The 25,966-nt window shown below is 37.1% G+C and overlaps 1 protein-coding gene across 3 annotated transcripts in view; it reads left to right on the top strand.

Moving 5' to 3' along the window:
• Positions 1 to 757: 757 nt before the first annotated feature.
• The window catches only part of LOC117370710 (SLIT-ROBO Rho GTPase-activating protein 3-like), a 37,599-nt gene continuing 12,390 nt past the window's right edge, over positions 758 to 25,966 (top strand). Inside the window, exons 1-8 of one of the 3 annotated variants that reach the window (XM_055221669.1) lie at positions 758 to 1,229; positions 9,713 to 9,908; positions 12,987 to 13,149; positions 16,125 to 16,187; positions 20,144 to 20,329; positions 21,045 to 21,173; positions 21,992 to 22,213; positions 22,761 to 22,862. In XM_055221669.1, coding sequence (XP_055077644.1) covers positions 1,166 to 1,229; positions 9,713 to 9,908; positions 12,987 to 13,149; positions 16,125 to 16,187; positions 20,144 to 20,329; positions 21,045 to 21,173; positions 21,992 to 22,213; positions 22,761 to 22,862 — 1,125 coding nt within the window. In that variant the 5' untranslated portion in view covers positions 758 to 1,165. The remainder of the gene's footprint in view (positions 1,230 to 9,712; positions 9,909 to 12,986; positions 13,150 to 16,124; positions 16,188 to 20,143; positions 20,330 to 21,044; positions 21,174 to 21,991; positions 22,214 to 22,760; positions 22,863 to 25,966) is intronic. The other 2 variants (XM_033966216.2, XM_033966217.2) reach the window with 2 other exon arrangements.

Genomic DNA, 25,966 nt, shown 5'->3' with positions numbered 1-25,966 from the left:
TGTATGTATGTATGTATGTATGTATGTATGTATGTATGTATGTATTTATTTATTTATTTATTTATTTATTTATTTATTTATTTATTTATTTATTTATTTATTTATTTATTTGACAGGGACAATGCAATCTGACATAGTTACAACATGAACATTGCAGCTGATGTGATGCATATAGACTTTACAGCAAAAGCTAATTCTCAACTCCCGTCCCTGGTTGTTGGGCTTCTCCACAATTCACCAATATGCAAAGTATATTAAAACACCTGCCCCTTAAAATAGTTACATCAGTGCCCAAAAATACATTCGACACTCACAGTTTCTCTCACTCACCAACTGTCATACTACCTATTTACAAGTGGGTACAGTTTTGACTCATTTTCAGCCAGTTCTTAACCCTAGAGGTGAACATTTTCAACTCAGAAATGAGTTTTTTTATTTCATTGGGCAGTGAGTTCCACAGTTTGCAGCTCTGATATGAAAAGGCAGACTGTCCAAAAGAGGTTCTGCGTTGTGGGATTTTACAGTTCTTGTTTATGGTGCCTCTTGTCACTGTACGTACATCTAAATAAGGCATGTTGGGAGTTAGTAGTACTCACAGGTTTGCACTGCACACATCTTTTTACTACAACCATCCTTGGGTAGTTCACGCGACGCGGAGGGGAGGGGCGGGGCGGAGTCTCGCGCTGACTTTCACATCCATTGAGCCTTTCTGCCGCAGCATTGAACTTGTGCAGCGACAGACAGAGAAAAAAACACACACAGAGAGAGAGAGAGAGAGAGAGGAGTGGACTGTCGTGCACAAGGCGCCCTGACAATCACTGCCTCCATTGCCTTTAAGCTGCTCTTTCAGTCCGTGCGGTGATATGAAACCCCGCGCGCCCTGCGGTCTGCACTAGAGGAGCGGTCAGGGCGCATGGGGAAAAAAGAAAAACAGAGAGATCACCATGCACTTTTAAAACATCGACGTAGCCTTCTCGAGCACAGCAGCGCGAGGATCGGACGCAGGAGAAGCAGCTCGTGGTGTTGGTTTTTTTACGTCTGAAGTTAAGTGTGAGATGATCTGGCTGTGAGTGTGGCAAAAGAAACGCGCGACACAACCCCGCCGCCGCATTGTGGTTGAATAGACGTCCATTGCTGCGGGACTGCACAATACAATCTCCCCAAAATGTCATCTGCGAAAGTCAAGAAGGACAAAGAGATTATTGCCGAATATGAGACCCAAGTTAAAGGTTGGTAACGTTCAGGCCTTGTGTGTGGTTTTTTGCCCCATTATTGCGTAACTTTACCACAAGATTTGCTGGGGTTTTCTCCATAGTAGGGTACTACAGGGTGGGACGCCTTTATTAGACATTTGTTAACCCATTCACGTAATGTGTTGATGAGTTAAACGTGCACCCTACTTAAGCTGTTAGTTTTGCCTTCAGTGCTGCTCAGATTCACAGAAGAACAGGATGAAACTTGTTTGAATAACTGTCTGAGGGCTGATTTTGCCATAACGCAGAGCACCAACAAGCCCAATGCTGCATTTATAATCAGTTAGTGCCAACCTTATTAATCTCTATTGTTGAACTAATATCTTTTTTTTTTCCCCCTTATGGTGTTTTTGCACGCCCATCTTAAAATGTTGCACCTCACCTTGAACAGGCTTTTCAAAGCTAGAGGTCATGATCTCTAAAAATACATGAAATATATCAAAAATACAATGATTTTAAAGGTGCAGCGTGTAACTTTTCTGGTGGAGAGTCTGCCATCCGCTTGTGTCCATGTATATTTTATTGCTTTGTCTGGAATGTTACACAGAATGGCATTAAACTTAGCAACTTAGCTATTTCTACAGAGACAAGCAGGTGAGTCACCATGCCAAGTTGCTAGTCAGATCTGTGGAAAGGCCATTGCTCACACTGAGAATGCATTTTCAAGGTACTTTTGAGCAATAAAACCATTGTAACCATAATTCGGAAAGCAGTTGCATCTTCATAGAGACAAGCTGACGACAGACCCTCCCCCAGAAAAGGTACATAATGCAGCTTTAACATGTTTGACTATTCAGAATTGGAAGAAAACACACTTGGAATTGTCATGACAGAACTTGTACTGGCATTTCCTTGCTATAATTCCTGGCACTTGTAGCTTTGTGAAGAACGAAAAAAAGGGAATTCTTGAGAAGGTCACACAGCAAACAGTTGAGAAGGATCATAAATAATGCATGTTGTCTGTATAAATTATAAACCATGAAAGGATTTTACTGTTTGTGCTAAATATGTGACCGGACGAAGCACCCACAGAGCTTCTAGAGGATGGAGAGAGAGGAGAGGCTCTTGCTGTCTCTACGCTGAAGAAGTGGGCATTTTTTTGTGGATGTGTAGGGTTTACTCCAGGCAGCATTAGCCACACTTCAGTGCATCACCTCCTTGGCTGAAGTTTTCCTCCATTACAACGAACAGGCAAAGACAATGTGTGTTTGAGAAAGGATTACACTGATCTGCACAGTTCAAACAATGTACTCAATATATCTTCCATACTATGCATTCCTGCTTTGTTTGTTATTATAATAGTAGTACATGCTGTCTTCTTTGCCTCGGGGTTGCCATAGCGATGCGTCTTTGTTTTAGCACAATCCAAACTTTCACTTCCACTTAATAATTGTGCACAATGTAACTTTTCTTGTGAAGGGTTTCCCATCTGCTTTTCTCCAAGTAGATGTTAGTGCTTTGCCTGGAATGCTCCACGATCTGTTTTCATGGGTTAGCAGGTGATGTCACAGGTCAGATCTGTGGACGTAACCTCTTACAGTAGGAATACATGATAAAAATAAATAATAATGCTTTGGATTATATACTCAAACCATTTTACAGTGCATTGTTCATTCACTCCACACTAAGCGACTATTGTAGCCACAGCTGCCCCAGGGTAGACTGACAGAAGTGAGGAAGTCAATTTGTGCTCTGCCTTGATTATTAATGAAAAGTATTTAGCTGATGAGTGACATATGATACAGTGAGATGACACTTGTATGGAACAAGCAAGAGGAACACCACACATTTTACATTTGACTCAACATTTGACCTTTTATCTCCTTCGTTCTCTTTTTTGCTGTGAGAACTAGCGCAGCTCTGCCTTTCGTTTCAGTTTCAGGAAAAGCTCTTAAGCTGACATCTTAAGCTCATTTACAAACTGGCCTTGGATCACTTCGGAAACTTTGGGGACTTAACACTGACAGAGGTGTCCAATAATGCTGAGGTTGCAGACTGGAGACTGTGCACTCTGCAGCACTTGGCAATATTGATACTTAAAGTGTAGTTTTTGTGCAGTGTGAATAGGTGTAGGAGAAAGGAAATCCCCAGTAGACACAGTGAGTGTAAATAGACTCAGATACTGCTTTATTGATGCCATCAGTAAAACTGTACAGGGAAACAGAGTGGTTGAACTATATTAGCGAATGTGCTGAGTTGATCTTCCATTTAGACAAGTTCAGGCCTATAGTGATCATTGTGACATACAAAATCTGGCTTACATGTAGAGCTTTAGATGCAGAATAGTGTTTAGAATTTCCATAATGCATTTTTATTTTTATAAATATTCATATGAAGAAATACATTTTTGGCTAAACTTTTCTGCCATTCGGTCCAGCCCTAGCTTTAATTTAGGGGTGCTGCTATGCTGTTGGGCCATTTAAAATGCAGCTGCTTTTTAACCAATACTTTGAATTTTGACATGTCATAGGTGCAGTAAACATTAATTATGATGTAGACAAACACATCCGGTTAAACCTGAAACCTGTTTGAGGACAGTATGTATAGAGTCTGAACAAGCACCAGACTAACTGTTGTCTTTACGTTTTGTTAAACAGGGGTGGTGTTTGCACAGCTCCTTTCTGTGGAGCGATTGTATTACCAATTTGTTTCAGATTGATGAGAAGTTGCAATAACAATTACTGTTCAAAACAGAATATCTTTTGAAAGGCCAATGGCATCACTTGTTTGTCTTCATGGAGAAAGATACATTTAATGCTATGCTGTGGAGCATTGCAGTCAAAACAATTTCATCTCCAGAAAGCAAGTGGAAAACCCTTCACCAGAAAAGATACATAATGTACCTTTAAATTACTGCCATAAACAGTCAGTCACATACTTGTCACAGTGTTTTCTGGGCCATAGTGCCACCACACTGTATTTACTGCATTCCTGGAGCTGCCTGAGGACACGCCCTTCTCAGTGTCATCACAGCTGAAGAATGTTTTTGACTGATCTGTCTTCAAATGTCAAGCAGTGTTACAACACCTCATCTGTCCCCATTGTCTCTGGTGTCTGTGGGAGAGCTTATTGTTCATACGGACTCAAGCTGTAACTTGGTCTGGTGGTGTCCCCATAGCAGGGCTATAGCACCCAATTCTGTGCCCTGGGTAATTGAGTACATTTCACTCCCCCAATGTGCTGCCCCAGGCTGCTAGATAAGTTTAATGTCAAATTCTGGAACACAGTAAGCAAAGCATCTCCATGGAGACATGCAGGTGGTGGACTCTCCACCAAAAAGTTCCATAGTGCCCAGAAGAAGTGAGGGAAAATATAACTGTGTTTGAGGCTTGAGCTGTATTAGAGAAAAAGTGTAATTTAATATGGATGTAAATGCTATCTTGTTATTACTGCAATGTTAAACGCAAGACCACAGGCTGATGTGAAATTATGTCAACGTGTCAGTCTGGGTTAGTGCACATGTGACCATCCACGCATGGCTAAACACAGACACTGCACGGAGACACTGTGAGGCCATAATGACCACAGGGACTCTTTAGTTTATGTGTTTGTGCTGATGAAATATTTAGCCCAAAGTACTGACCAAAATGAGCACAACAGCTATAAACACTTTTAATGAAACACTTTTTACTCACAAACAATTATAGTTTTTACAATCTACATGTACAACACAGCATATGGGATCAACTCACATGTGCACAATATGCAAATCTTCCAACTATAACTACCCCTGCCAAAACCTAGCTCAAGACAGTTTGTCCAAGTGACATTACTGGGTCAAATGCATTGGCCAAATTTCTATTTCATGACCAAAACAGCATAAACAGCATAATTAAAACATATTTCACCTATATGTATTTGCTGGCATCACCACATCTCCAAAGTATTTGCATATTAGTAACACAACCAAAAGTTTCCCTCCATTTGGATTTCATAAACACAAAACCACCATAAACAAGTTCTAGTCTGACCTTGTAATTTGGATATGTTTCAGGGTGTGTTCTGAGGTGGAACAGTGAGGTCTCCAAATATCCCTGTGCAAACAATAACCTATTTATCATTTCTAGATAATTTAATCCACCCAAATGAAGTGTAGCCTGGCCATGTAAGGAGGCTTATGATCTGAACAAACATCTTTAGGTCTAACTAAGGCTTTGCACTTGGTTCAGGGGTCATTGGAGCCCAATTAGACTTCATGGAGACTTGGTTTAGTCTTAGTTCAAGTTCTTTAGCAATACTGAAAAAAAAAATATATATAGGACAAAATTGGACCTTTCCTGAATAGTTTTAGAATCTTGATCTTTATAAGGACTATTAAAAACAGCATGATAATTCTGAATCAATTATTTTGTGTTAAAAATTACATTTTATCAAAAGTGTTTTTAATCACCATTATAATGTTAAAATGGGTTATTAAGCCCATTCTTTAGTATCAAAAATAAAGTTGAGTTTGAAATTTTTGCATTGTGGTACTAGACAATGTGCACATTGATAATTTTGGCAACCACCAACAGTGCGTGCATCGAATTAAGATACAGAAAATAGGACCATTCTCTTTGGTAAAGTAACCCCCTTTGAACCTTGCAATGAGGAAACCTAGAGCAGCACGTAACTCATTTAGCTCAGTCCAAGCTGTTGTGTAATCAGTGCAGAGAAGGAGCTGTGTTCTACTGGTCCTGCTCCTTAACCTGTAAGTGATGGAAGTCTTTGCAGTCTTCATGTGATTATGTGTTACTCTGTGAAGGCTTGAATCATTCATTGAGTGCAGCCCAGTGGTCCCTTGTAACAGTTTAGGATCTAAAAATAACAGCCCCAGCGGAGAGTGAATGCAAACAGCTATTTCTATATTTGATATCTCAGTGTTGGAAATATGCAGTGCTGAGTCTATTTATGAGAAGTCTGCTCGTCCATGTGCTGTTAATATGTACACATTCCTTCAAAATAACAATATGCTGTAAGATACTGCACAGTGTTTCACAGAAATATTGCAGTATTGTTTAAACATTTTCTATCTATCTATCTATCTATCTATCTATCTATCTATCTATCTATATATATGTATATATATATATATATATATATATATATATATATATATATATATATATATATGTATATATATATATATATATATATATAGATATAGATATAGATAGATATATATATATAGATATACATATACATACACCCCCCCCCCCCCCCCCCACACACACACACACACACACATAAAATCATGATTTTCCTTTTCAGCTGCATTGGTTTAGTCTATGTCGACACAAATATCACATCTTTTTCTCATATCGTGCTGCACTTGATTAGACGACCACCTGACTGTAGTGGATTGGCCAGATCTGATTGAATCTATTAAAACACCTGTATAGTGGACCCCTACAAGTATTTACCTGGTCAGCCAGAACAAACAGTGTACACTGCACAAAGATGAGCAGTGTACAAGCAAAGATGACCTGTCGTGGCGTGATTGACAAGCGGATTAAACAATCAGAGAGACACATGGTCTGATCATGTCAAAACAAACATGGCGGCTTACACATAAAAAACAACAACCCAAAAAACAACAACAACACAGAGGACTAAGAAACAGCACAGATTTGTGCTGATTCAAAATAAACTCTTTACTCTCAGGTAAAAAAAGGATAATTTGTTCTGAATTTTACAAGAATTTTTGAGAGATGTCTTCCTCATCCTCAGTGGTTGGGCTGGCAATATAATAAAATACTACTGATACTGTTTTTGTTTATGTGTAAAACAAAACTATGTGGTGTTAATGAGAAGTTACTTAATAGTTAATAGTTATAGTTAATAGTTATTTGATGTTTTTAAACCAACTTGTCCAAAAATATGCAGAGCTGATTGGCCATCTGCAAACTGAAAATAATATGATCAATCTGGCTTTGTTTGCTTTTCCCAATCTATTCAAGAACGCTGTTATTTGTTGAAGTTTAGCATCTTATGAGTGTGTTTGTTCATGTTGTTTACTGAGCATTTAGCCACAGAGAAAGTTGTCAGTTGTGCTAAACGGGCTGACTGCTGCGACTGTCAGAACAGAGGCCTTTGGGGAGTGGTATCCAGGCAACAGTACAAACTATGGGGACCACAAGGGGAACACGTCCAAAACACATACAACATATTCACTCATGTTTTCATTCATGTTTTTGCATCCACAAAATTTACAATTGAACTTTTATTTCACAATATGAAAACTTAAGTCTTACAACAATTATTTGGTTATTTATTATTTTATGATTATTTTATGATTAATAAAATAACAACTGTGAAATCCTTAATTCAGTTTATAAAATTAGCTTCATAAAATTAAACTTTCTGAATGATAAAGTAAAACTAACAGTCACTTAAGGAAACACTTTTTTAATTGACCAGTTGAAATATTTAAATGTTTTTTTATGCTTTTATTTTTTCATTAGTCTCAAAGGGTTGTCTTAAGCCTGACTTGACTGATTCACTGATACATTATTTACATCTGATGCAAAAAGCAGTGGATTTGCAATTACAACATATTTACAAAAGCATTCGTCTGTTATTTTTCATGCAGTGTCCCAAAATCTTTCTAGGTTGCATTGTCTAAGCCTTTATTGTTGTCGAAATGGCATTTAGCTGAAAACAATAGGTCTCTTCTCTCACAGGGCAGTCTTTTCCATTGATACAGCCCTCTCAGTGCACAGCAATAATACTATGCATGGTTGAAACACTGTGTCATAATGAAGCTTCAGAGAGGGCCTTTGTACTTCCTACCATGTGACATCCAGACCAGATGTCAGCTGTGCATATACATATTTTCATCTTCTCATTGGAGAGTCATTGAACATTCAGTACTTCCATTGCTGTCGAAAAGAACATTACGAATTGTAGGCCCATTACAGTAATTACTATTTCAACTTATGACTCAGTATATGATGGAAAGTAACTTCTATGGCTCATTATCGTCACTAACTCACTACTAATTAGTGTTTTATTTGACTATTTATTTATTGCAGCTTATGTTTTTTATGAATTTGTCTGTTTAATAATGTTGTGAACTTAATGACTCCTGTAGAGCAAAGTTGAAATGAAAACTTAAAATAGGGTTGTTTTGCTTCAGACTTTTATCAGCACTTTCTTTTATTATTTTAGAGGATTGAATGATATGTTTTTTTAAAAAGTTGTGACAAAGTTATGAAAAATGACGACAAAACAGCATCATTTCCTAAGTGAATGGAGACACGCATTTTAGCCTAACTTTCTGAAGGCTCTCTCAGCACAATGCATTTTGAGGAGCTGACCTATTTTCGATTTTCCGTGCTGTCTGCTGCAATCATCAGACATGCATCTCCAGTGCACGTGAGCCTCCCCAGCATTAAGAACCCCCCTCTCGACCCCCTCTCTGCTCACACAGCACACTAAATGCACTCTGACGTCCACTTTTATCCAATTATTTTGACTGTGTTTCCTTTATTAGTGCTTACGCTGTTGGCTTAGATGGACCCACGCGTGTGTTTATTAACATGCTATGCTTTTGTGTGGCTTAAAGCTTCTTGACCTGCTGTGTCGTGTTCATACTTTATATCCAGTTTGCAAAATATGCCTGGATTTGTAATGAAAAAAGTGGAAGATAATAGTTCTAAATCACTGTTACACTAGCATGTCTTTCTCAGTGTCAGTATTATGCATTATTATATGTAGGCTATTTAAGAATAAGTCTGGTGATAATGTACTATCTTTTACAGGTTGACCCAGTGGCACTGAAGGCTGGGTCAAATACAGACGTCTCCAGTAATAAGGCATTCTGAGTATTAGAGTCAGTGTAATCCCTCAATTGTCCAGGAGTGGTCCATGGTAGAAAAGGTTTAAAAAGCAGTCATGTGGACAATGTTTGAAACTTGAAATTGAGACGTGTTGACTGCCATACGGAAGTCATTTTCAATTTAAAGGAACTGGGCTGAGAAGTTAGAATTTATAGTACCCTGAGCAAGAGTCCTGCCCTAAGAGTTATAACATAGAAGTTCAGAGCAGAGTAGCCGTCCAGATCTATGCTCTAAAAATGGTGATGTGATATTTTTTATTTTTTATTTTTTTTACATATCTCTCGCTAGATACTCACAGATATGATACGATAGATAACTAGATACTCATGTGATCATATCGATACTGCAAAGATCACATTAACAGGACAAAATTTAAGCTTTCTCGAACAATTTAGTATGAGCTTTATCCTTAGACCTTATGCTGAAGTACATATTATTTTGTATATCAAAATAAAAATATATTACCACAAAGCAGATTTTTTTACCCTCATTGTGGTATTGCAGTTAGTATCGAGTATCGAATGAATTTAATATCGAAATCGAAACCAAAACCATCTCTCTCTCTCATACTACTTTAAGTGAACAATGAAGAAGTCCTGCCTGTCTCTATGGTAACCAGTAGTTGCTGTGTCTCCTCAGAGATCCGTAACCAGTTGGTGGAGCAGTTCCGCTGTCTGGAGCAGCAGAGTGAGTCTCGGCTGCAGCTGCTCCAGGATCTGCAGGACTTCTTCAGACGGAAGGCCGAGCTGCAGCTGGAGTTCTCCCGAGGACTCGACAAACTGGCCGAGAGATACTCCTCCAAGATCCGCACCAACAGAGAGCACACGCACTTCAAGTTAGTACTATTTCTTTTTTTGTGCGTTGTGTGTCATACATTTGTGCGTTGTGCTTTTTTGTGCACAAAAAATAGTTAAATAATAGTTTCTTATTATGTTTTCTTATTATGTTTAAATAAATAGCTAGTTTCACTTCCAATACTTGTAATAGTGATGTTAGTATCAGTGTTTGGGTATCTATTTCTGACAACATCAACATTATACTCAGCACATTTAGAAAGGATATGTATTACTATTAAGTCAACTTATTCCCTTAGAGTCAGGGAAAAAAGGCACAAAGTACTTTACTGAAGTATACTGATGGCAGATCATAAAAGAACTAAAAAGCATTGCAAAAATATATTACAGGAGATTCTGGTGCTGGAGGTTAGGTAGTGGTGAGTATTCTGATCAGAGAGCCCTTTTGGATTAGATCATCTTATTAAGAACCAAACATATTTAGAACACCAAATTATAACAGTGACAACTTGAGCATCATATCCAGTGTTTTTGTAATGAAGAATGAATCAATCATTTGAACACGTTTACATCGTATCTGGAGACACAGATGGGTCATGGTTGTGAAATTTAAATACAAATAGCTTTAAATTTATGGGGACAAGTCTTAATCTTAAACAATTACATAGGGTTCATCAGTCAGCTTAGTCAACCACATGCTCACACACAATAGTATCTAGATATACCGCATATTGGGACAAAGCTATCTGAGATCTGATTCATTGTTTCTATAGTTCACACATCCACACTGACCACACAGAGCCTGCAAACAGAATGACAAACAGACAACATCACACACACACACACATAGCCAGACCAAGACAGTGTCCTGAGGCAGCTGTATTTCCCCAACTAGGTCACTCTACCACCCCCTTTACTTTTAATGTGGCTGTCATGTCTGCTATCAAACAACTGCCCACTCCACGCTGCCTCAATAGTCTCATTCTTTCACTGAAAAATACTCGAGACTGGAAACAATGCACTTTGTTTGATCCAGATCGAGTCAGATTGTTGTGTTAGCGTAAGGGAAGCTCATGTACCCCATAGCAACCCGAGGTATTACTGCTTGGATGCTCAGACCAGCCTTCAGCTTGATTTGACTTTTAGATCATGCTCCTCTACACTGCACATCCACATGCAGCTGACTGGAAGAATCAGATATAGGGCTCTACAATATATTGCTAATGTATTGTTAAGACTGCAGTGTCCACTAACTCGGACTGCACAATATACTGCAATTGAATCAAAATTACACTTTGAGTCGGGATATTATCAAATAGCAAAGGCTCCAATTATTTAGATAATTTAATTTAGAATTTTAATTTAATTTAGATAATTTTTTTTACAAATATTTATAAATAAAAATGTTATATATAAAAATTGTTATACCTGCGCTTTAGACTCTACAAACATGTTCAATGAATGGGGAATGAATTAAACTTCAGGATTTCACTGTTGCTTGGCCATAGAGTCAATAAATATCATAACTAGACCTGTCACAATAACACATTTTGCAGTACGATATATTTCTGATGAAAATATAGACGATAAATGATAATATTGAACCAATTTATGCCACTGACATAATAACTGTGGGACATAATTATCCCCCAGTTATCTCTAAAACTAAATCTATAATGAGGTTGAAACATGCAAACTGCAATAAATAACAGAATGCAACACTTAAGTAGTTAGTTTGTCTATAAGTCATGGATATTATTTATTTAGATTTCTACAGCTCAAATCTTGTCAAATTCCATCTACCATAAATTGAACGATAAGTCGATATATTAATTATCACGACAGGCCTAATCATGACATGTTGACTGTGTTGATTGATTGATGTATCACAATTCTAATATAACAGTGCAGTTTGTTTTCTTGTAAAACTTTTAAATCTATTTATTTTACAATGGATGAAATCACAACTAATACATTTAATATTTTGTTCCAACTACCTCTGACTGATCATACTATATCCAACTAGTGTCACAATACTAAATGTCTTAATTTTGATACTAAAGAAAGAATAGACTCGACACTCGATACCAATTCCAATAACAAAATGATAATAACAGAATTCCTTATTTAAACAATAGAATGTCATTTTCAACATTAAATCATAGTACTTTCTTTTATATTACCACATTCTGGTCTTATATCTGTGCAATTCCTCTGTCGTCCAGTTAGATTCCACAGTGGTCGATCCTATATTAGTCTATGTGTCTTATACTTGTTCTGATACAGCTCAAGATCATTCAAATGCTATTCAGGAAAGGTTCATCTCTGTCCTGTGAATGTGACTTTGTTTAGTATTGATACTTGCTCAAATGAGAATCTAGTTTTGATATTAGTTTTAGTATCGATTAGTATATAATATTTGATACATTTGACCCAACAGTACTGCAGATCTGTAACCACTTGGACATCGATAAGTGAAGCATTAGCTGGAGGGGAGACCTCAGAAAACAGGCCACATAATCTGTCTTTACACTGGTGTCCTAGATTCAGCCGCGTCACTTTAAATGGTCATCAGTGAACCTGTCAGTCAGGCCAGTCTCATGACCTCACCACAAAGAATAGACTCAAGTTCATTTCATTAAACCTCACTCTATAATCTATGATCTGTTATTGTGTTGTAATGTAACACAAGGATTGGTTTCATAAAATAAACTCAGAAACCAGTTTAGGAGTCACTGGTAGCTGCAGTGTTCTTTCTGAGACCACAAGTTTGCTCAATGGAAACTTTGATTGGTGTGGTTAAGCAATGGTTGTACTAACAGGAAGTGACTACACATTTGTACTTTTCTTTTTAGAGTTTTTTGTTTTCAATATCTTTACACTTAGTTCTGCGATATAAATACTTATTTATAACAAAGGAAGCATTACTTTACCATCCATCCCATCGTCGTGATTATAAAAGATACAGCCAACAGAGAGGGCTGGGCAAACACATTTTTGTCATTGTACTGACCAAGCCTGGTTTTCAGGTTTTCATGTTAAGAATAAACAAACATGTAGAACAAGAGATAATTGCAATTAGCAAAGTAATTTTACTTTTATCTACTGTGTAATTGAAGGAAAGACCAGCACCTTGTCTCCACGGTGAACTGCTGGTACTTGGTTTTGGAGCAGACGCGGCGGGAGAGCAGAGACCACGCCACCCTCAGCGACATCTATAACAACAACGTGATTGTGCGGCTCGCTCACATTGGAGAGGATGTCATCAGACTCTTCAAAAAGGTCAGAACAGAAAAGAAGCTGCAGCCCAAAACAATCTGTAACTTGGAGAGACTTGGTAACCAATGGATACGATGGAAAAATAGCATCAAATATCATAAACAGTTTGTATTGTCAACACAAAGCCTTCTAAAGTACTTTGTTTTATGGTCATAATGCCTAATATTTTATAGCTTTTACATTTTCAAAGAAAAAAAAAATGTATCTTTAATTTCTGATTTCTGATCTGCACTTAAATATGCACTATGTAACTTTTCTGGTGTGGGGTGAATGTCTATTGCCTGGAGTGTTCCTCTGTATGGCATTTGTTCAATTATAAGTGTTTTTATTGCTCAAAAATTGGGGTCACCTCTCCACAGATCTGACTTGTAAGTTGGCAAAGCAATACCATCTCCATGGAGATAAGAAGGGCTGCCCTCCATTAGAAAAGTTGTAAAGTATACATTTAAGTAGTACCGGTAGTTATTATATAGTAGTTAGGTTACTGTTATATATTCATCACAGCAGTGTGGGTTTTATGCAGATTGTGTTTTCTCTCTCTGTGACTTTCACAACAGGCTCATTCTCATTATCTGCCCACTGCTCCAGACAGGTCGCCTCTACATTATTGAAGAATTAGTTGAAAGTAGAGGTCAAATTTACATATGAACACAAAACTAAAATACATTATTTTATGAACACATGATAGAAACACAGGTCTGTCTAATATTCCCTAATTTCCCAAATGTTATTTGCTTTGGATCGATATAAAAACACTAAATGGAAAAATGTGACCTTTTTTTTAAAGGGTCAACATTTTAGTTGAATTCTCTGATGTCCAGTAAAATAAGTGTGACTTCTTCTGTGCATTACACTTCTTCTGTTTTCTCTTCTAATACTTCTGAAAGACACACATAGTGTTTATGATTTAAAGCTGTGATGAAGCCTTTGCCTTTGGGATGTTAGATCACTGTCGACAGCAGTAGTTCTCTCTGATCATTTATGCCCAAAAGGAGGGCTAGAGGGGGCATGTCCTGATGAGAGCAGAGCAAAGGGGTGTATTGTATCCCACCACACAAAGAGGACAACAAATATATAAAAGTGGGGATGGTCCAATATGATAATGATATCAGATATTTGACTTTGGTCCAATATGGCCAATCCAATAGTAAGATGTTAAGAGAAAAAGACCAAACAATGTATGTTAAGGTATGATAAAGATGACAAATTAACATAACTTCTGTAAAGATAATAACAAAATGTATTTATCTGGGATATAAAATTGTGAATGACTGTGTACATACAACATACAGCCATATTTTTAGCATTATTTTTACTCATTAGTTGAAAAAGTCAAATCTGATGCACTGAGAAACAGATGGGAGTGATACACACACAGACTGGGGCTGTGCAGAAACAAGATCTGTGCTAAATACTGGCTAAATCTTCAACATCAGACCAGTACTGAGATCACCATAACCACTGACACATCCCTAACCCAAAGGCCAAAATTTGCAAAGTGACACAAATGATAACACATCCACTGAAACAATAATCTGGTTGTGCTGTCACATTCACGCCACTGCAGGGCTAATGAATTACAGATGTAGTGCAGGCATGAGTCAGCCCTGGCTTCTGTCAAGTCTGTCAAGCCAAAGACAAAATGTGCTTATTGTGCTAAACTTTGAATTCCTGTCACATTCACCACACAACGCTCCAGTGCTGTTTTGACAAGTGGTCCCTGGGATATGACAAAAACCAGGACTGATTGGGGCTAAGCATGGTTGTATAGCGTCTCCACAGGATTTTCAAAGCCACACTTCACCAGGCCCTAAGCCTCGTCACGGGACATGTCCGATTCATCATGGGCTCTTAGCTCCTGTAACAGAGCTGGAGCAGAGACACAAGCAGCTCAAATGTGCTGCAGTTACCACTTCAGTCTGAGCTATTTTTGTCTCTGTGAGCACTTTGGGCATTGTACTAGGTCTCCTCTGGTGCACTGGTGTACTGAGCGCTGACAGGCATTTGCAAGTCACAACTGGCAGAATGCATTCATTTTTTACTAGCTATGAAGATAGTCAGGCATAATGTTGAATCATTACACCGGTCTTTAGGATAACTCATTATTATCTAACTGTAGTGAAGAATTCATAAATGTACAATCAACAATATTATAAGGGGTTATTAGTTCACAAGTTTTATCTCTTTTGGAGTTCAGAAATAAGTGTTAGTTGAAGCCCTTCCTCACATACATCCCTACTCTCTGTTGTATATTCAGGCACTAACAATACACTGGTTTGTTACTTTGCATTCAATATAATCTTGATAACACTTTATAATAGCTGCACTGTAATTAGGGTATTAATTGCTTTATTAAGATTAACTCCTAACTCTGTAATGAAGACATTATGAAGCCTGACTCATTCTTAATAAACTATGTTCTTTATCAGTTGTAGGTGCAGTTATAATAAGTCGTTTAAAGGTCATATATTATGAAAAATGTACTTTTGTAAGCTTTAAGCCATGTTATAATGTTGTAAGTTGTGTTTTGTTACATTCACACATGCTTGAGTAAACCTTTATTATTAGTCTGTTTACATCTCCAAGCTCAAAATGCTGTGTTCCACCTTGTGATGTCATGTAGTGGTAGTTTTCAAGTTAATATCTACCTTTTACCTTTTTGTAAATGATTGGAAATTCCAGAGCTGAAATGATTCAAATGATTCTAGTGAAGGTGTATGGAGTTTAAAAATACAGTGGATTTTTAAATATAATACATATATACATGACATTATAAGACTGAACATGGTGTTTTCCGCTTGAGAGAAGAACTCAGTCACTCACGTATGTGTTAAACAAGGTGTGAATGAAACAAAACACAGCTCTGGGTATGTTTTTGATGAGGAAACAACATTATAACATTAGGGTAACTTAAAATTCTATGACATATGACGGTCTCTGTTTTAACAACATTTTCACCTTTTGTTTTATTTTTACAGAGCAAAGACATTGGCGTTCAGATGCACGAAGAACTCGTAAAAGTCACCAATGAGCTCTACACTGTGAGTAAACCCCAACCATCCCCTTTTTGCTGTCAGATTGGAATCACTATGTCAGTCTCACCGTGAAATAGTCTCATTACGTATAAAACCTGCCAACCCTGTTAAGACCTCTGCAGGCATGTTCTGAAATGTATATGCTTCTTGTACTAGTTCAGCAGTTCATATTTCAGTCTACTCTCAAATATGAATACTCTTTGATGTATTCACGTGTACTGTGAACGGAATCACAATTTTAAACCATATCCCAAATCTACAGTCACAATCTCACAAAACTACAATTGGATTTTTTCATCAAATTGTTCAGCGTTGCTATTCAGCCCTGTAGCTCCAACCTGTGCTACAGCAGCTGCCCCGACTGTGTCCTGGAGATAGGCCTTATCAGCTCACTGCTCCCGAACAGGTTTCTTCTTCCTTGTTCTCGGGGTCACAGAAGGAGAAAATTAGCATTCCTCTTCCTCCCGCTGTGCCTTTCCACGTGAGTTGAAGGATAGAGCGTTCTTGCAGCAGCGCTCAGGCCAGTCAGCAGTCTCTCCGCTGTAGGTGCGCTCAGTAAACATAAGCAGCTGCGACGTTAGCGACTAATCTAGCATGTAACCGGCCCTATCAGTGTGTGGTAATGGGATAACATGTCAGAAAGTGCATTTGAGAATGAGGTTTCACTGGCCAATACTGTACATGAGGGCATCCAGGGTTTGAAGGTGGGTTTCAATAGTGGTGCTGTGGTTCACAAACGGGTAGAATTGGCAGTAGGGAGATATGTGGATGATATATTGTTTACAAAATAATAATGTTTTGAATATATTTATGTTATATTATAGAAAAACTGTCAAATAAAAAGAGAAACATGCTGTGTATTCATTCACATGCATGTTTTGGCAAATTTTGATGGATAAAAAGACAAATGGATGAAAAAAAACAACAAAAAAACCCCATTTGATTATAGTTTGAGAGAATTCACAAAAAATATTGAAATATTCACTTTTTTTAGTATACTCTTTTTTACGTGAGGTGGCAGAAACATTTGCTCATTAGGCAAAAGGTTAGTGGTTCTATCCCAAAATAAAAATGTAACTAAACACTTTTAAATGGACTTGTACTGACTGAAATATATACAATCTATGAAGACCTAATGCGTTGTGGTTACATGCTTTTTTCCAGTCCTAGTATTACACAAAAGCCTCTATGCAGACATGGTTTAATATTGATCAGATATTTTAGTCACATTTGAAACCAGTTTCCCTGCAAAATTAATAGTTGTATTTGCTATTCCTGTGGTGATGCTATTAGATGTGAAAATTTGTATTATGTTTTATTTTTTCTAATGGCCACATATTCCAAGACAAGATCATACTGATACAGCCCAGCTCCCACCTTTATCAAACAGCTTGTGCTTAATCACTTGTCTCCTAATTAGAAGATATTGTCTACTTTTTCAGAGTTATTCATCAAAAATAATTAACCAATGAAGGCATTTGACCCATCGTTGTATTCACCACCATGGATCCTCCTCTGTTTCTACATTAATAAGTCTACATACACAGTGAATAATGATTGGAGGTTTTCATATGATACTTGCATGTCAGAGATCCAGAGTTATCCAGGCGAGTAACATTATCCAGCACTTTACTGTTCTTCTCATATTGATTTTTCCTCTGTCTGCTTCATGCAATATTTAACATCTTCAGCTCTCACACAGACAGCATAAGGAATTGCAGTAGGCTGTTAAAATCAGCTATATTTAGTGTTATGTAATTCATATAAAAGTTTTCATAACCTTATGTGTTGTTTAGAACGCTACTTTAACTTCTGTGCTACTTGAACTAATCAAGGCAATTTGTGGAATTTTAAACAATTAGGACCATTACGTTTTGATGCTACATTATTGTGTAGTATGCAATAAGACATACTTCCTCATTCATGAAAGAGATAAGATATAAGGAGTGGCAGCAGAACATGTAGCTATAACTTAAATAGGCAGAAAAAAATACAAATATTACAAAAGCTACCTTTGGTGGAATTAAAAGTAGTAAAGTACTATAAAGAAGCACTGTGCATGTTACAGTTTTTTGTACTAGATTGTCACATCTGGCATGAAATGGAACTGCAACTACAGTGTTCCCTTCTTGGGCCTTCCTCTCCAGAAACAACTGGATCAACTTTGGTTCTATTTTGATTAAATGATTCTGGTAAACTCTTGAGTTGCTAATAATGATTACCGGTAGCTTTCCTCAAAAACAATTGTTACTATGTCATCATGGCTCACGTAAATGCTGCCTGCGAACAGGTCACACATTACTTCACAATCATGACTATATTGGCAGTAACACAAAGACACAGCAAGTGACCAATTCACAACAAGCTTACTATTCACACACTGTAAATAAACTAAATGCATAATGTGCAGTGCATCTACCAAACCAAAACATAACATGATATGTAGCTACACAAACTCAATTCTACCGTCTAGATTAGCATGATTAATTGTATTCCTTAGTTCGTAACTATATCTAACTTTCACATGAGAAGAAAAGCTGGCTGTGGGTCCCTTCTTATACCCAGCATAGATCAGCGCTCTCTCCTTTTCTCAAATGCTGCTCCGATGTTTACTCTTGTCCAACTCCGGCGCCGGTTGGAGTCTAATTTTGTCCTTTTGGTGGCACTAGATAAAACCTCTCTTTTCTTGTTTCTACTTGGAGTCTCTGATGGTGTTTGGGAAGCACTGGAGGCCAGTCTCTTACTTGACGCTGCATCCATCTTCCATCTGTGCTATGACTGTCAAAACCCCGCTTTTTTTAGATATGGCGGCGTATCAGGATGTCAGATCCAATGAACCGATGACGCGCATTGCATCACTTTTGCTGAGACGCGCGGGTTTTTCGAACCCGAATTGCTCTCATATAATTGACTGAGTGACCTTATAGGGCCAGCCACGAGAGAAACAGAAAAACTCATTCTGCAATCAGGAAATTGCTTAAGCAAGTATAGGAGTGAAATGTTGTCATTTTGAGCATAACTTGCACAATGCACTTTTAAGTACAAATTTTAGCTATCTGTAAATTTTAAAGTTGATGTTTTTTACTTTTACTTCACTGCGTTTGAGAGCAGGTGTATGAATTTTTACTCCACTATGTTTTGAAAAGTACTTAAGTAACAAAACTGAGTACTTCTTCCACCACTGCCTTTAAGTAGCCGTAGGTATGTTGTCAGTTACATCATTATCACAAATTTTCTTTTAGATTCTGACCAAAAAAAAATCTAGAATAAAATAATAATTAATAATACTATCAACTAATAATAATTAATAATACTTTACCTTACTTAAAAGACTATGTACTTTTTAGCTCTAGTTGAGTACATTAAAATTTGGATATAATATGTTTTATACTCAGTTATAGCAGTAGCAGTATGTTAGATTAGATGGCATTACTTAAATTGATGCTTGTACTTCTCTTCTTAATTTTGTGTGAGTTTGTGCCTGTACATCCTTGTAACAATATTGCATCGGGCAGCCCTAGTTTCTATTTTCGGTTGTAATCTTTTCTCCATCGATCTCACTGTCCTTTTCTGTATATCAGTGTCAGGCTGTTGCTAGGAGACGAGAAGTTAGGGCACAGTATATAGGAAGACAATATTAGGTGTGATTTTTATATTGGATTTGGACTCATCACGTGTCATGTCAGTATTTAATAAGCTTTGATATTGTGGAAAGATTGCGTTTTGCATAGCCACTGTAATCATTAAGCTTTAACTATTGTAAACTATACTTTTTAGATGTAGTATACTGTTAAACATGTAATGGATTTGAAGAAGTTGGTAAGCAGATTGTAGATGGATAAGTTATACAATTTGCTCTTCATCTTATCAATATTCAGATTGCAATGTTTTTTCTCACAAATATGAAAATTTAAATATGAATGTATTTAAACAGCCCTAAACTAAGTTGTTTTATTGTCCAGGTGATGAAGACGTACCACATGTACCACACTGAGAGCCTGAGTGCAGAGAACAAACTGAAGGAGGCAGAGAAACAGGAGGAGAAGCACAGTCACAAATCCAACGACTCTGGTCTGCTGCGCTACGGCCATGATGAGCGACCACAGAGACGCAGCTCTGTCAAGAAGATGGAGAAGATGAAGGAGAAGGTGAGCGCTTTAGAGTGACATTTAGGGTGCAATTACCTCCTCACATATCAAATAAAAGGTCAAGTTAAGATTGTGAGGTGTGGATAGTCCACTATTTATAGAATGTGCTATTTTAGAGTAAATATTTTTTTCTTCTCATTTCTTTTTCTTGCATCCACATGAAGTTCAAGTTCAGCAGTGCGTTCACACGTGCTCATTCACCACATCAGAACTAGGACCAAACCAGGACTAAAACCATAACCAAAACCTAAACCGACCAAACTAAAAATGAAATTTGCATAAAACTTGGAGACAAGCATGAGGCGCCACCAAAACTAAATAATTTTGGCCATAAAAAGCTTGGAACTAAAAGAAATAGAGGTAAGAATTGAGAGGTTTATACTGTAGTGTGGAATATTCTGGTGACAGAACTTAAGTAGTGCAACTTAAAGTTATATAGAATACCAGCGCTATATTTTCAGATATTTTAATTAAACAGCCATAATTAAATTTCATATAGAACTCCATATAGATCTGAGACAGGCTAAGGAACAAAACCTTAGAGGGGCTGTAGAGGACACTATAGGGCATGCAGTATGTGGAACAGTATGTAATTTCAAGTTTCAAACACTGACCTCTTGTTCCAAATCTAATTTAATATATAGAAGCATTTATAGTGCATTAGGAATCCATTTTATATCTTCCACTGAGGGCACTGTCTTTTCTTCCTCCCCAGAGACAAGCAAAGTACTCGGAGAACAAGCTCAAATGTACAAAAGCCCGCAATGACTATCTGCTCAACCTCACCGCGACCAACGCCCTCGTGGCAAAATACTACATCCACGACGTCTCAGACATGATTGATGTGAGTAGCACCTGCTTTCATTCTAAATATTGATTGTAACTATAGCAACACACTTTTGTCTGCCATATCGCCTGTAGTAATTGTTTATATAAAAGACAACAGTAAAAATATGGTATTTAAAAAATCTGGAGTTCAAGTTCAAGCTTGACTATATTCCTGTATACTATAGGCCAAACTAGTTGTATATGCACCTCAAGCTCTAACAGCTGAGCCAAACCTCATAACCCATTCTGTATTATGAGCCATGAGAGCAATCGCAGGGACTTACATAGCATTGTTATGTTGCTGGGTTTCACATGACAGCACAACATTGTGGAGGATTGTATTATATTTCAGTGAGATGAGGGCAAGAAATATTATTATTGTTAACTGTTGGTTTGTTAGTTGATATTGAGTGGGCTCACCATTTTTTTTCCCTTTTGGATAGTTCAAAAACTGGCTCATGCCCCCCATCCAGGAGTATGACGCATTCATCACATTTTCAATAACACACGTAACTAAAAACATGTCCACCACACTAAAGACAAATAAACAGATGCTGACATACAGTATGAGTTCATGAATGAACTTTGACCCCAGCAGGTAATGATTATTGGGAGAGAAAGCACATGTGTAAAATTGTCATTAGAAGTGATTGGTTGAGAGACAAAGGTAGGAAGTTGTTACTGTTTGTCAGCATCATTTGAAGTTGTTGAAGATGCAGTTGAACGTGTGCTTTAGTTTCATGCAAACCGCAGCAATAGGGCAAATATACAGACTGAAGGATTGGTGGTTGATCTAAAACTCTAGTTTGTTAATCATATATTTTATCCCCACAGTGTTGTGACTTGGGTTACCACGCCAGCCTGGCACGCACATTGAGAACCTACCTATCTGCTGAGTACAGTTTAGAGACTTCTCGTCATGAAGGTCTGGACCAGTTGGAGGGAGCAGTGGATGCTATGGACATCAGAGGAGACAAGCTGAAGTTTATGGACATGCACAGCCAAATCTTCTGTCCTCCTGCGCGGTTCGACTATCAGCCTCACATGGGAGACGAGGTGAGAGGAAGAGGAGGGCCGTATGACCAGTGTTGGGAAGTTATTAAATACTGAAATTACAGATTCAGAATATAGATTTTGAGTAACTGTATTCTGATATAATTACTTTTTCATTTGGCGGTATTCAGAATATAAGTGATTTCCTAAAATTGAAGGAACACAATGTAGTACTTGACCTTGAAATGAAGGCTTTTAACTGCCTAGTATCAGTGAGGATGAAAAAAAACACAGCTAAAAAAAAACACAGCTTTTGCGGTGCATGCATGTGCAATTTTTCATTCTCTAATCAGTAAATAAATGTATTTCAAGTTGGTGCTATACACACAAAGCTGTTGTTAACCCAATGTCATGTTTACACAAAAAAATATGCATTATTCTTATTCATCAAAATAACTTGAACTATTACAAAATACATTTTCATCCAGGTTGTCGCTTTTGTAACTAAATACATTGTTAAAGTATTCTCCCCAGCACTGCGTGTGATGAAGTATAATGTATGCATATGGAGGCTGATTCTTATTCAAGGTTCTCTCGTCCTTTGTGGCAGGTGTGTCAGGTGAGCGCCCAGCAGCCGGTCCAAACAGAGCTGCTCATGCGCTACCACCAGCTGCAGTCTCGACTCGCCACACTAAAGATAGAAAATGAAGAGGTAAGGGAAAAAAATTGGTGTATAATGTTACATAGATGGCAACATAATAAACACGGACTCACTGGATACGATAGTCCAAATGTGATATATTTAGAAGTGTGGCAAATTTCAGTATGACATTGCACTGACATTGTTGTGACCTGAATCCAATCTAAATTAGTCAGAAATAAGGTTCTTTCTATAGACTTTATAGAAAAAATATTACCCCAAACCATACCATCAATACCCTACCCTGACTCCTAACCTCTTAATAAAATAGTCACTAAGCCCAAATCATTCTCTTATAATGTAACTTTTGTGACTGCGAGATGGCTACATATTATTCTCATATTTATGGTTTATTAAGTCTAATCTTAAAGTATAGTTATTATAAAGTGGTACTCAAATCAAAGAGTAATACAAGTACAACTAAAATGTGCACTAAGTAAAAGTGTAGAACCAATATACAAGTAAAATATAAGTAAATATTAAATCTAGTTGGTGGCGATATGGTCAGTGGCCCTACCTTTCATCGACAGTTTTAAATACATTTTGTTTGTATTTAAAATGTTGCAATATGCATCATGGTGATTGCATTTACCTTCTTCTAAAATGATAGAGACCTTCTGTATTAAAGTCCTGAGTCATTTTTTATTCTATCTGATTTTTGGCCGGAAATTACTGTCTGTCGGAACATACAAGTTGCAGAACGCGGAGATGAATTGCAGATCCCTATCAGGAGATGTTAGATAACCCTTGAAGTTTCATTATTGCATTGATATAGAGATTAACCTGTGTTGCATTCTCTATATACATTTTCTATGGAGGAATAAGTACTAGTCAAAGAAAGAACTGGAGTTTGGAACTGATAATACAAGAACCATAACACATGAACATAAAATACTTGAAGTGCACAATAGAATAATTTGCCATCATTGTGTTAATAAACGGTTTTGACATATCTGCCCATTATCAAAATGCAAAATGTTCAGAGAGTTCATTCAATCCTGTAGTCATTTAGTTGTTTATTCAATTAATTGGTTGATGGTGTCTGTGTCAACCAATGTATTATTATTATTTTTATATTCTTATTAAGGTGAAGGTTATAGGCCAGTCCCGAAGTGCGATATATTGCTGAAGTAAATATAGACGATAAACAACAATATTGAAACAGAATTATCTAAAAAAAAAAAAGTAATCTAAATGTACAAAATTGTAAAAAAAATATATATATAAACTGTAACAAATAAATAACAAAATGCAACACTTAAGTAGTTAGTTTGTGTCTATAATGAGTCATAGAAGTTCATAATTCGACCTTCTCCAGCTCAAATCGTGGAACAGAAAATTAACCAAATATTTCCCACTAGTACAAAGAAAAAATACCCATGATAAATATTGACTACTTAAAAGTATTGCTCCATCTGTCATGTATTGAATAATAAGTCAATATAGTATCTATCATGACAGGCCAATACGGTTAAGACACACTTTATTGTGTCTATAGGGAAATTTGCCCTCTGTATTTGATCCATCCTTCAGTGTCTCTGGGGCAACCGGTCAAGAGCAGTTTACTCATACTTCTGTTTCTACATAGCAATTTCTGAGATTCTAATTATGTTGAGAGCTTTTTCCAGTGATACCCCCCGTTTAGTCAATTAATCATTGTCCAGCACATTTCTTTACTTGACCAAGAATTTCTTTTGTTGACTACAGCGCTAATTATGTTGCACGTGTATACTTTTTAATTAAGAAGAAATTAAATTTTGGTGAGCAGGCTCAGTCAGCCATTTATTTTCAGATTTATTTATCAATGACCTTAAATGAAAATGAATGCCTGTTGTGAAAAAACAGAAAGAAAAAGTCAGCGTTGCTTTACAGTGAATGACAGCACACTCTCTGGGCTCTGATCCTTGTACCATGTAACAGTAAACAGTGGGTCCTGTGGGCTGTCGCTCCACATCTGTATTCATGTGGTGTTGTGTTGGCCCCACACTGCAGACCCCCAGGCCGCTCAGACCCTCTGACAGATATTGTTCAAACGTGACCAGGGTTTGAGTGAAGGTCAGGGCTGGACTCATGAATATGGAGCGACACGGAGCTGGACCTTAGATGGGAGATCAAACACGGTGGTCCTCGCACACAACAACCGGGGAAACCGGGATATGGCTTAGTACTGTGTTTTTATCTGTGTTATACTATACTACTATATTTGAGGTGGGCAAAATATAAAACCATAATATTAGCATTGTGAAATGTGCTTTTTACTTGTATTGAATATACACAACATTTTAATATAACACAATATAATATATTTCATTTGTAATTAAAAAACAAACATAACAAAAACATTATATAAATATATAAACATGGTGTTAAAAGAGCTGATTAGTCATGTAAAGACAAAATATTCATTATTATCAGTAATACCATGCCCTAGTGCATATCTTAATTTTCCTGTCTCTTATGTGTTTTTTTCATTCTATATTCCAAGATTGATTTAACAAACAGATTACATTTTCTGTTTGGTTTGTTGCCAAACGTAACATGTTATGTTCAAAGCATTGTGGCCGAAAATCAGAAGGTTTAAAAAGCGATTTTGTCTTGAGTCTTGTGTTTATTGCTTCTACCTAATGCTGGAGAAAAAGGTAGATAGGTATAAAACTGACACTGACCTAATCATATTCATTTATGATTAATGATATTTTTGTGCACGGTACAGAGGGTATTGTACATTATAATATACAGGTAATTTTTATTACATGGTTTACTGTAGATCTTAGCAGATTCTGTGTATGTTGCACAACTTTTATCAGCCATCTTAGTCAGTCAGTGTCACATAAGAGTAGATGCACACTACTTCCTGTCTGACACACTGAAGTTGCCTAATTGTTCCTGTCACCACTCTTCATACTAATTGCTCTGCTGTTTACTGAGCCTGTCAGATCTATGAAAATGCTCGACTGTGGCTCCATTTCCGTGGAATCATGGGGTTTGTTTATACACCACAGCTATGAGAATTTCACGTCTATCTCTCTTTTTTTCACTTTGTATTCATGAATTTTCAAAGTTTAACAAATATAAAAACAACATACAACTTGTTGTTGTGCTACGATTTCATTTGC

The sequence above is a fragment of the Periophthalmus magnuspinnatus genome, chromosome 5, assembly GCF_009829125.3.
Source record: "Periophthalmus magnuspinnatus isolate fPerMag1 chromosome 5, fPerMag1.2.pri, whole genome shotgun sequence".
NCBI lineage: Eukaryota > Metazoa > Chordata > Actinopteri > Gobiiformes > Gobiidae > Periophthalmus > Periophthalmus magnuspinnatus.
The sequence above is the reverse complement of the archived record's forward strand: the minus strand, read 5'-3'. Positions and strand labels throughout refer to the sequence as shown.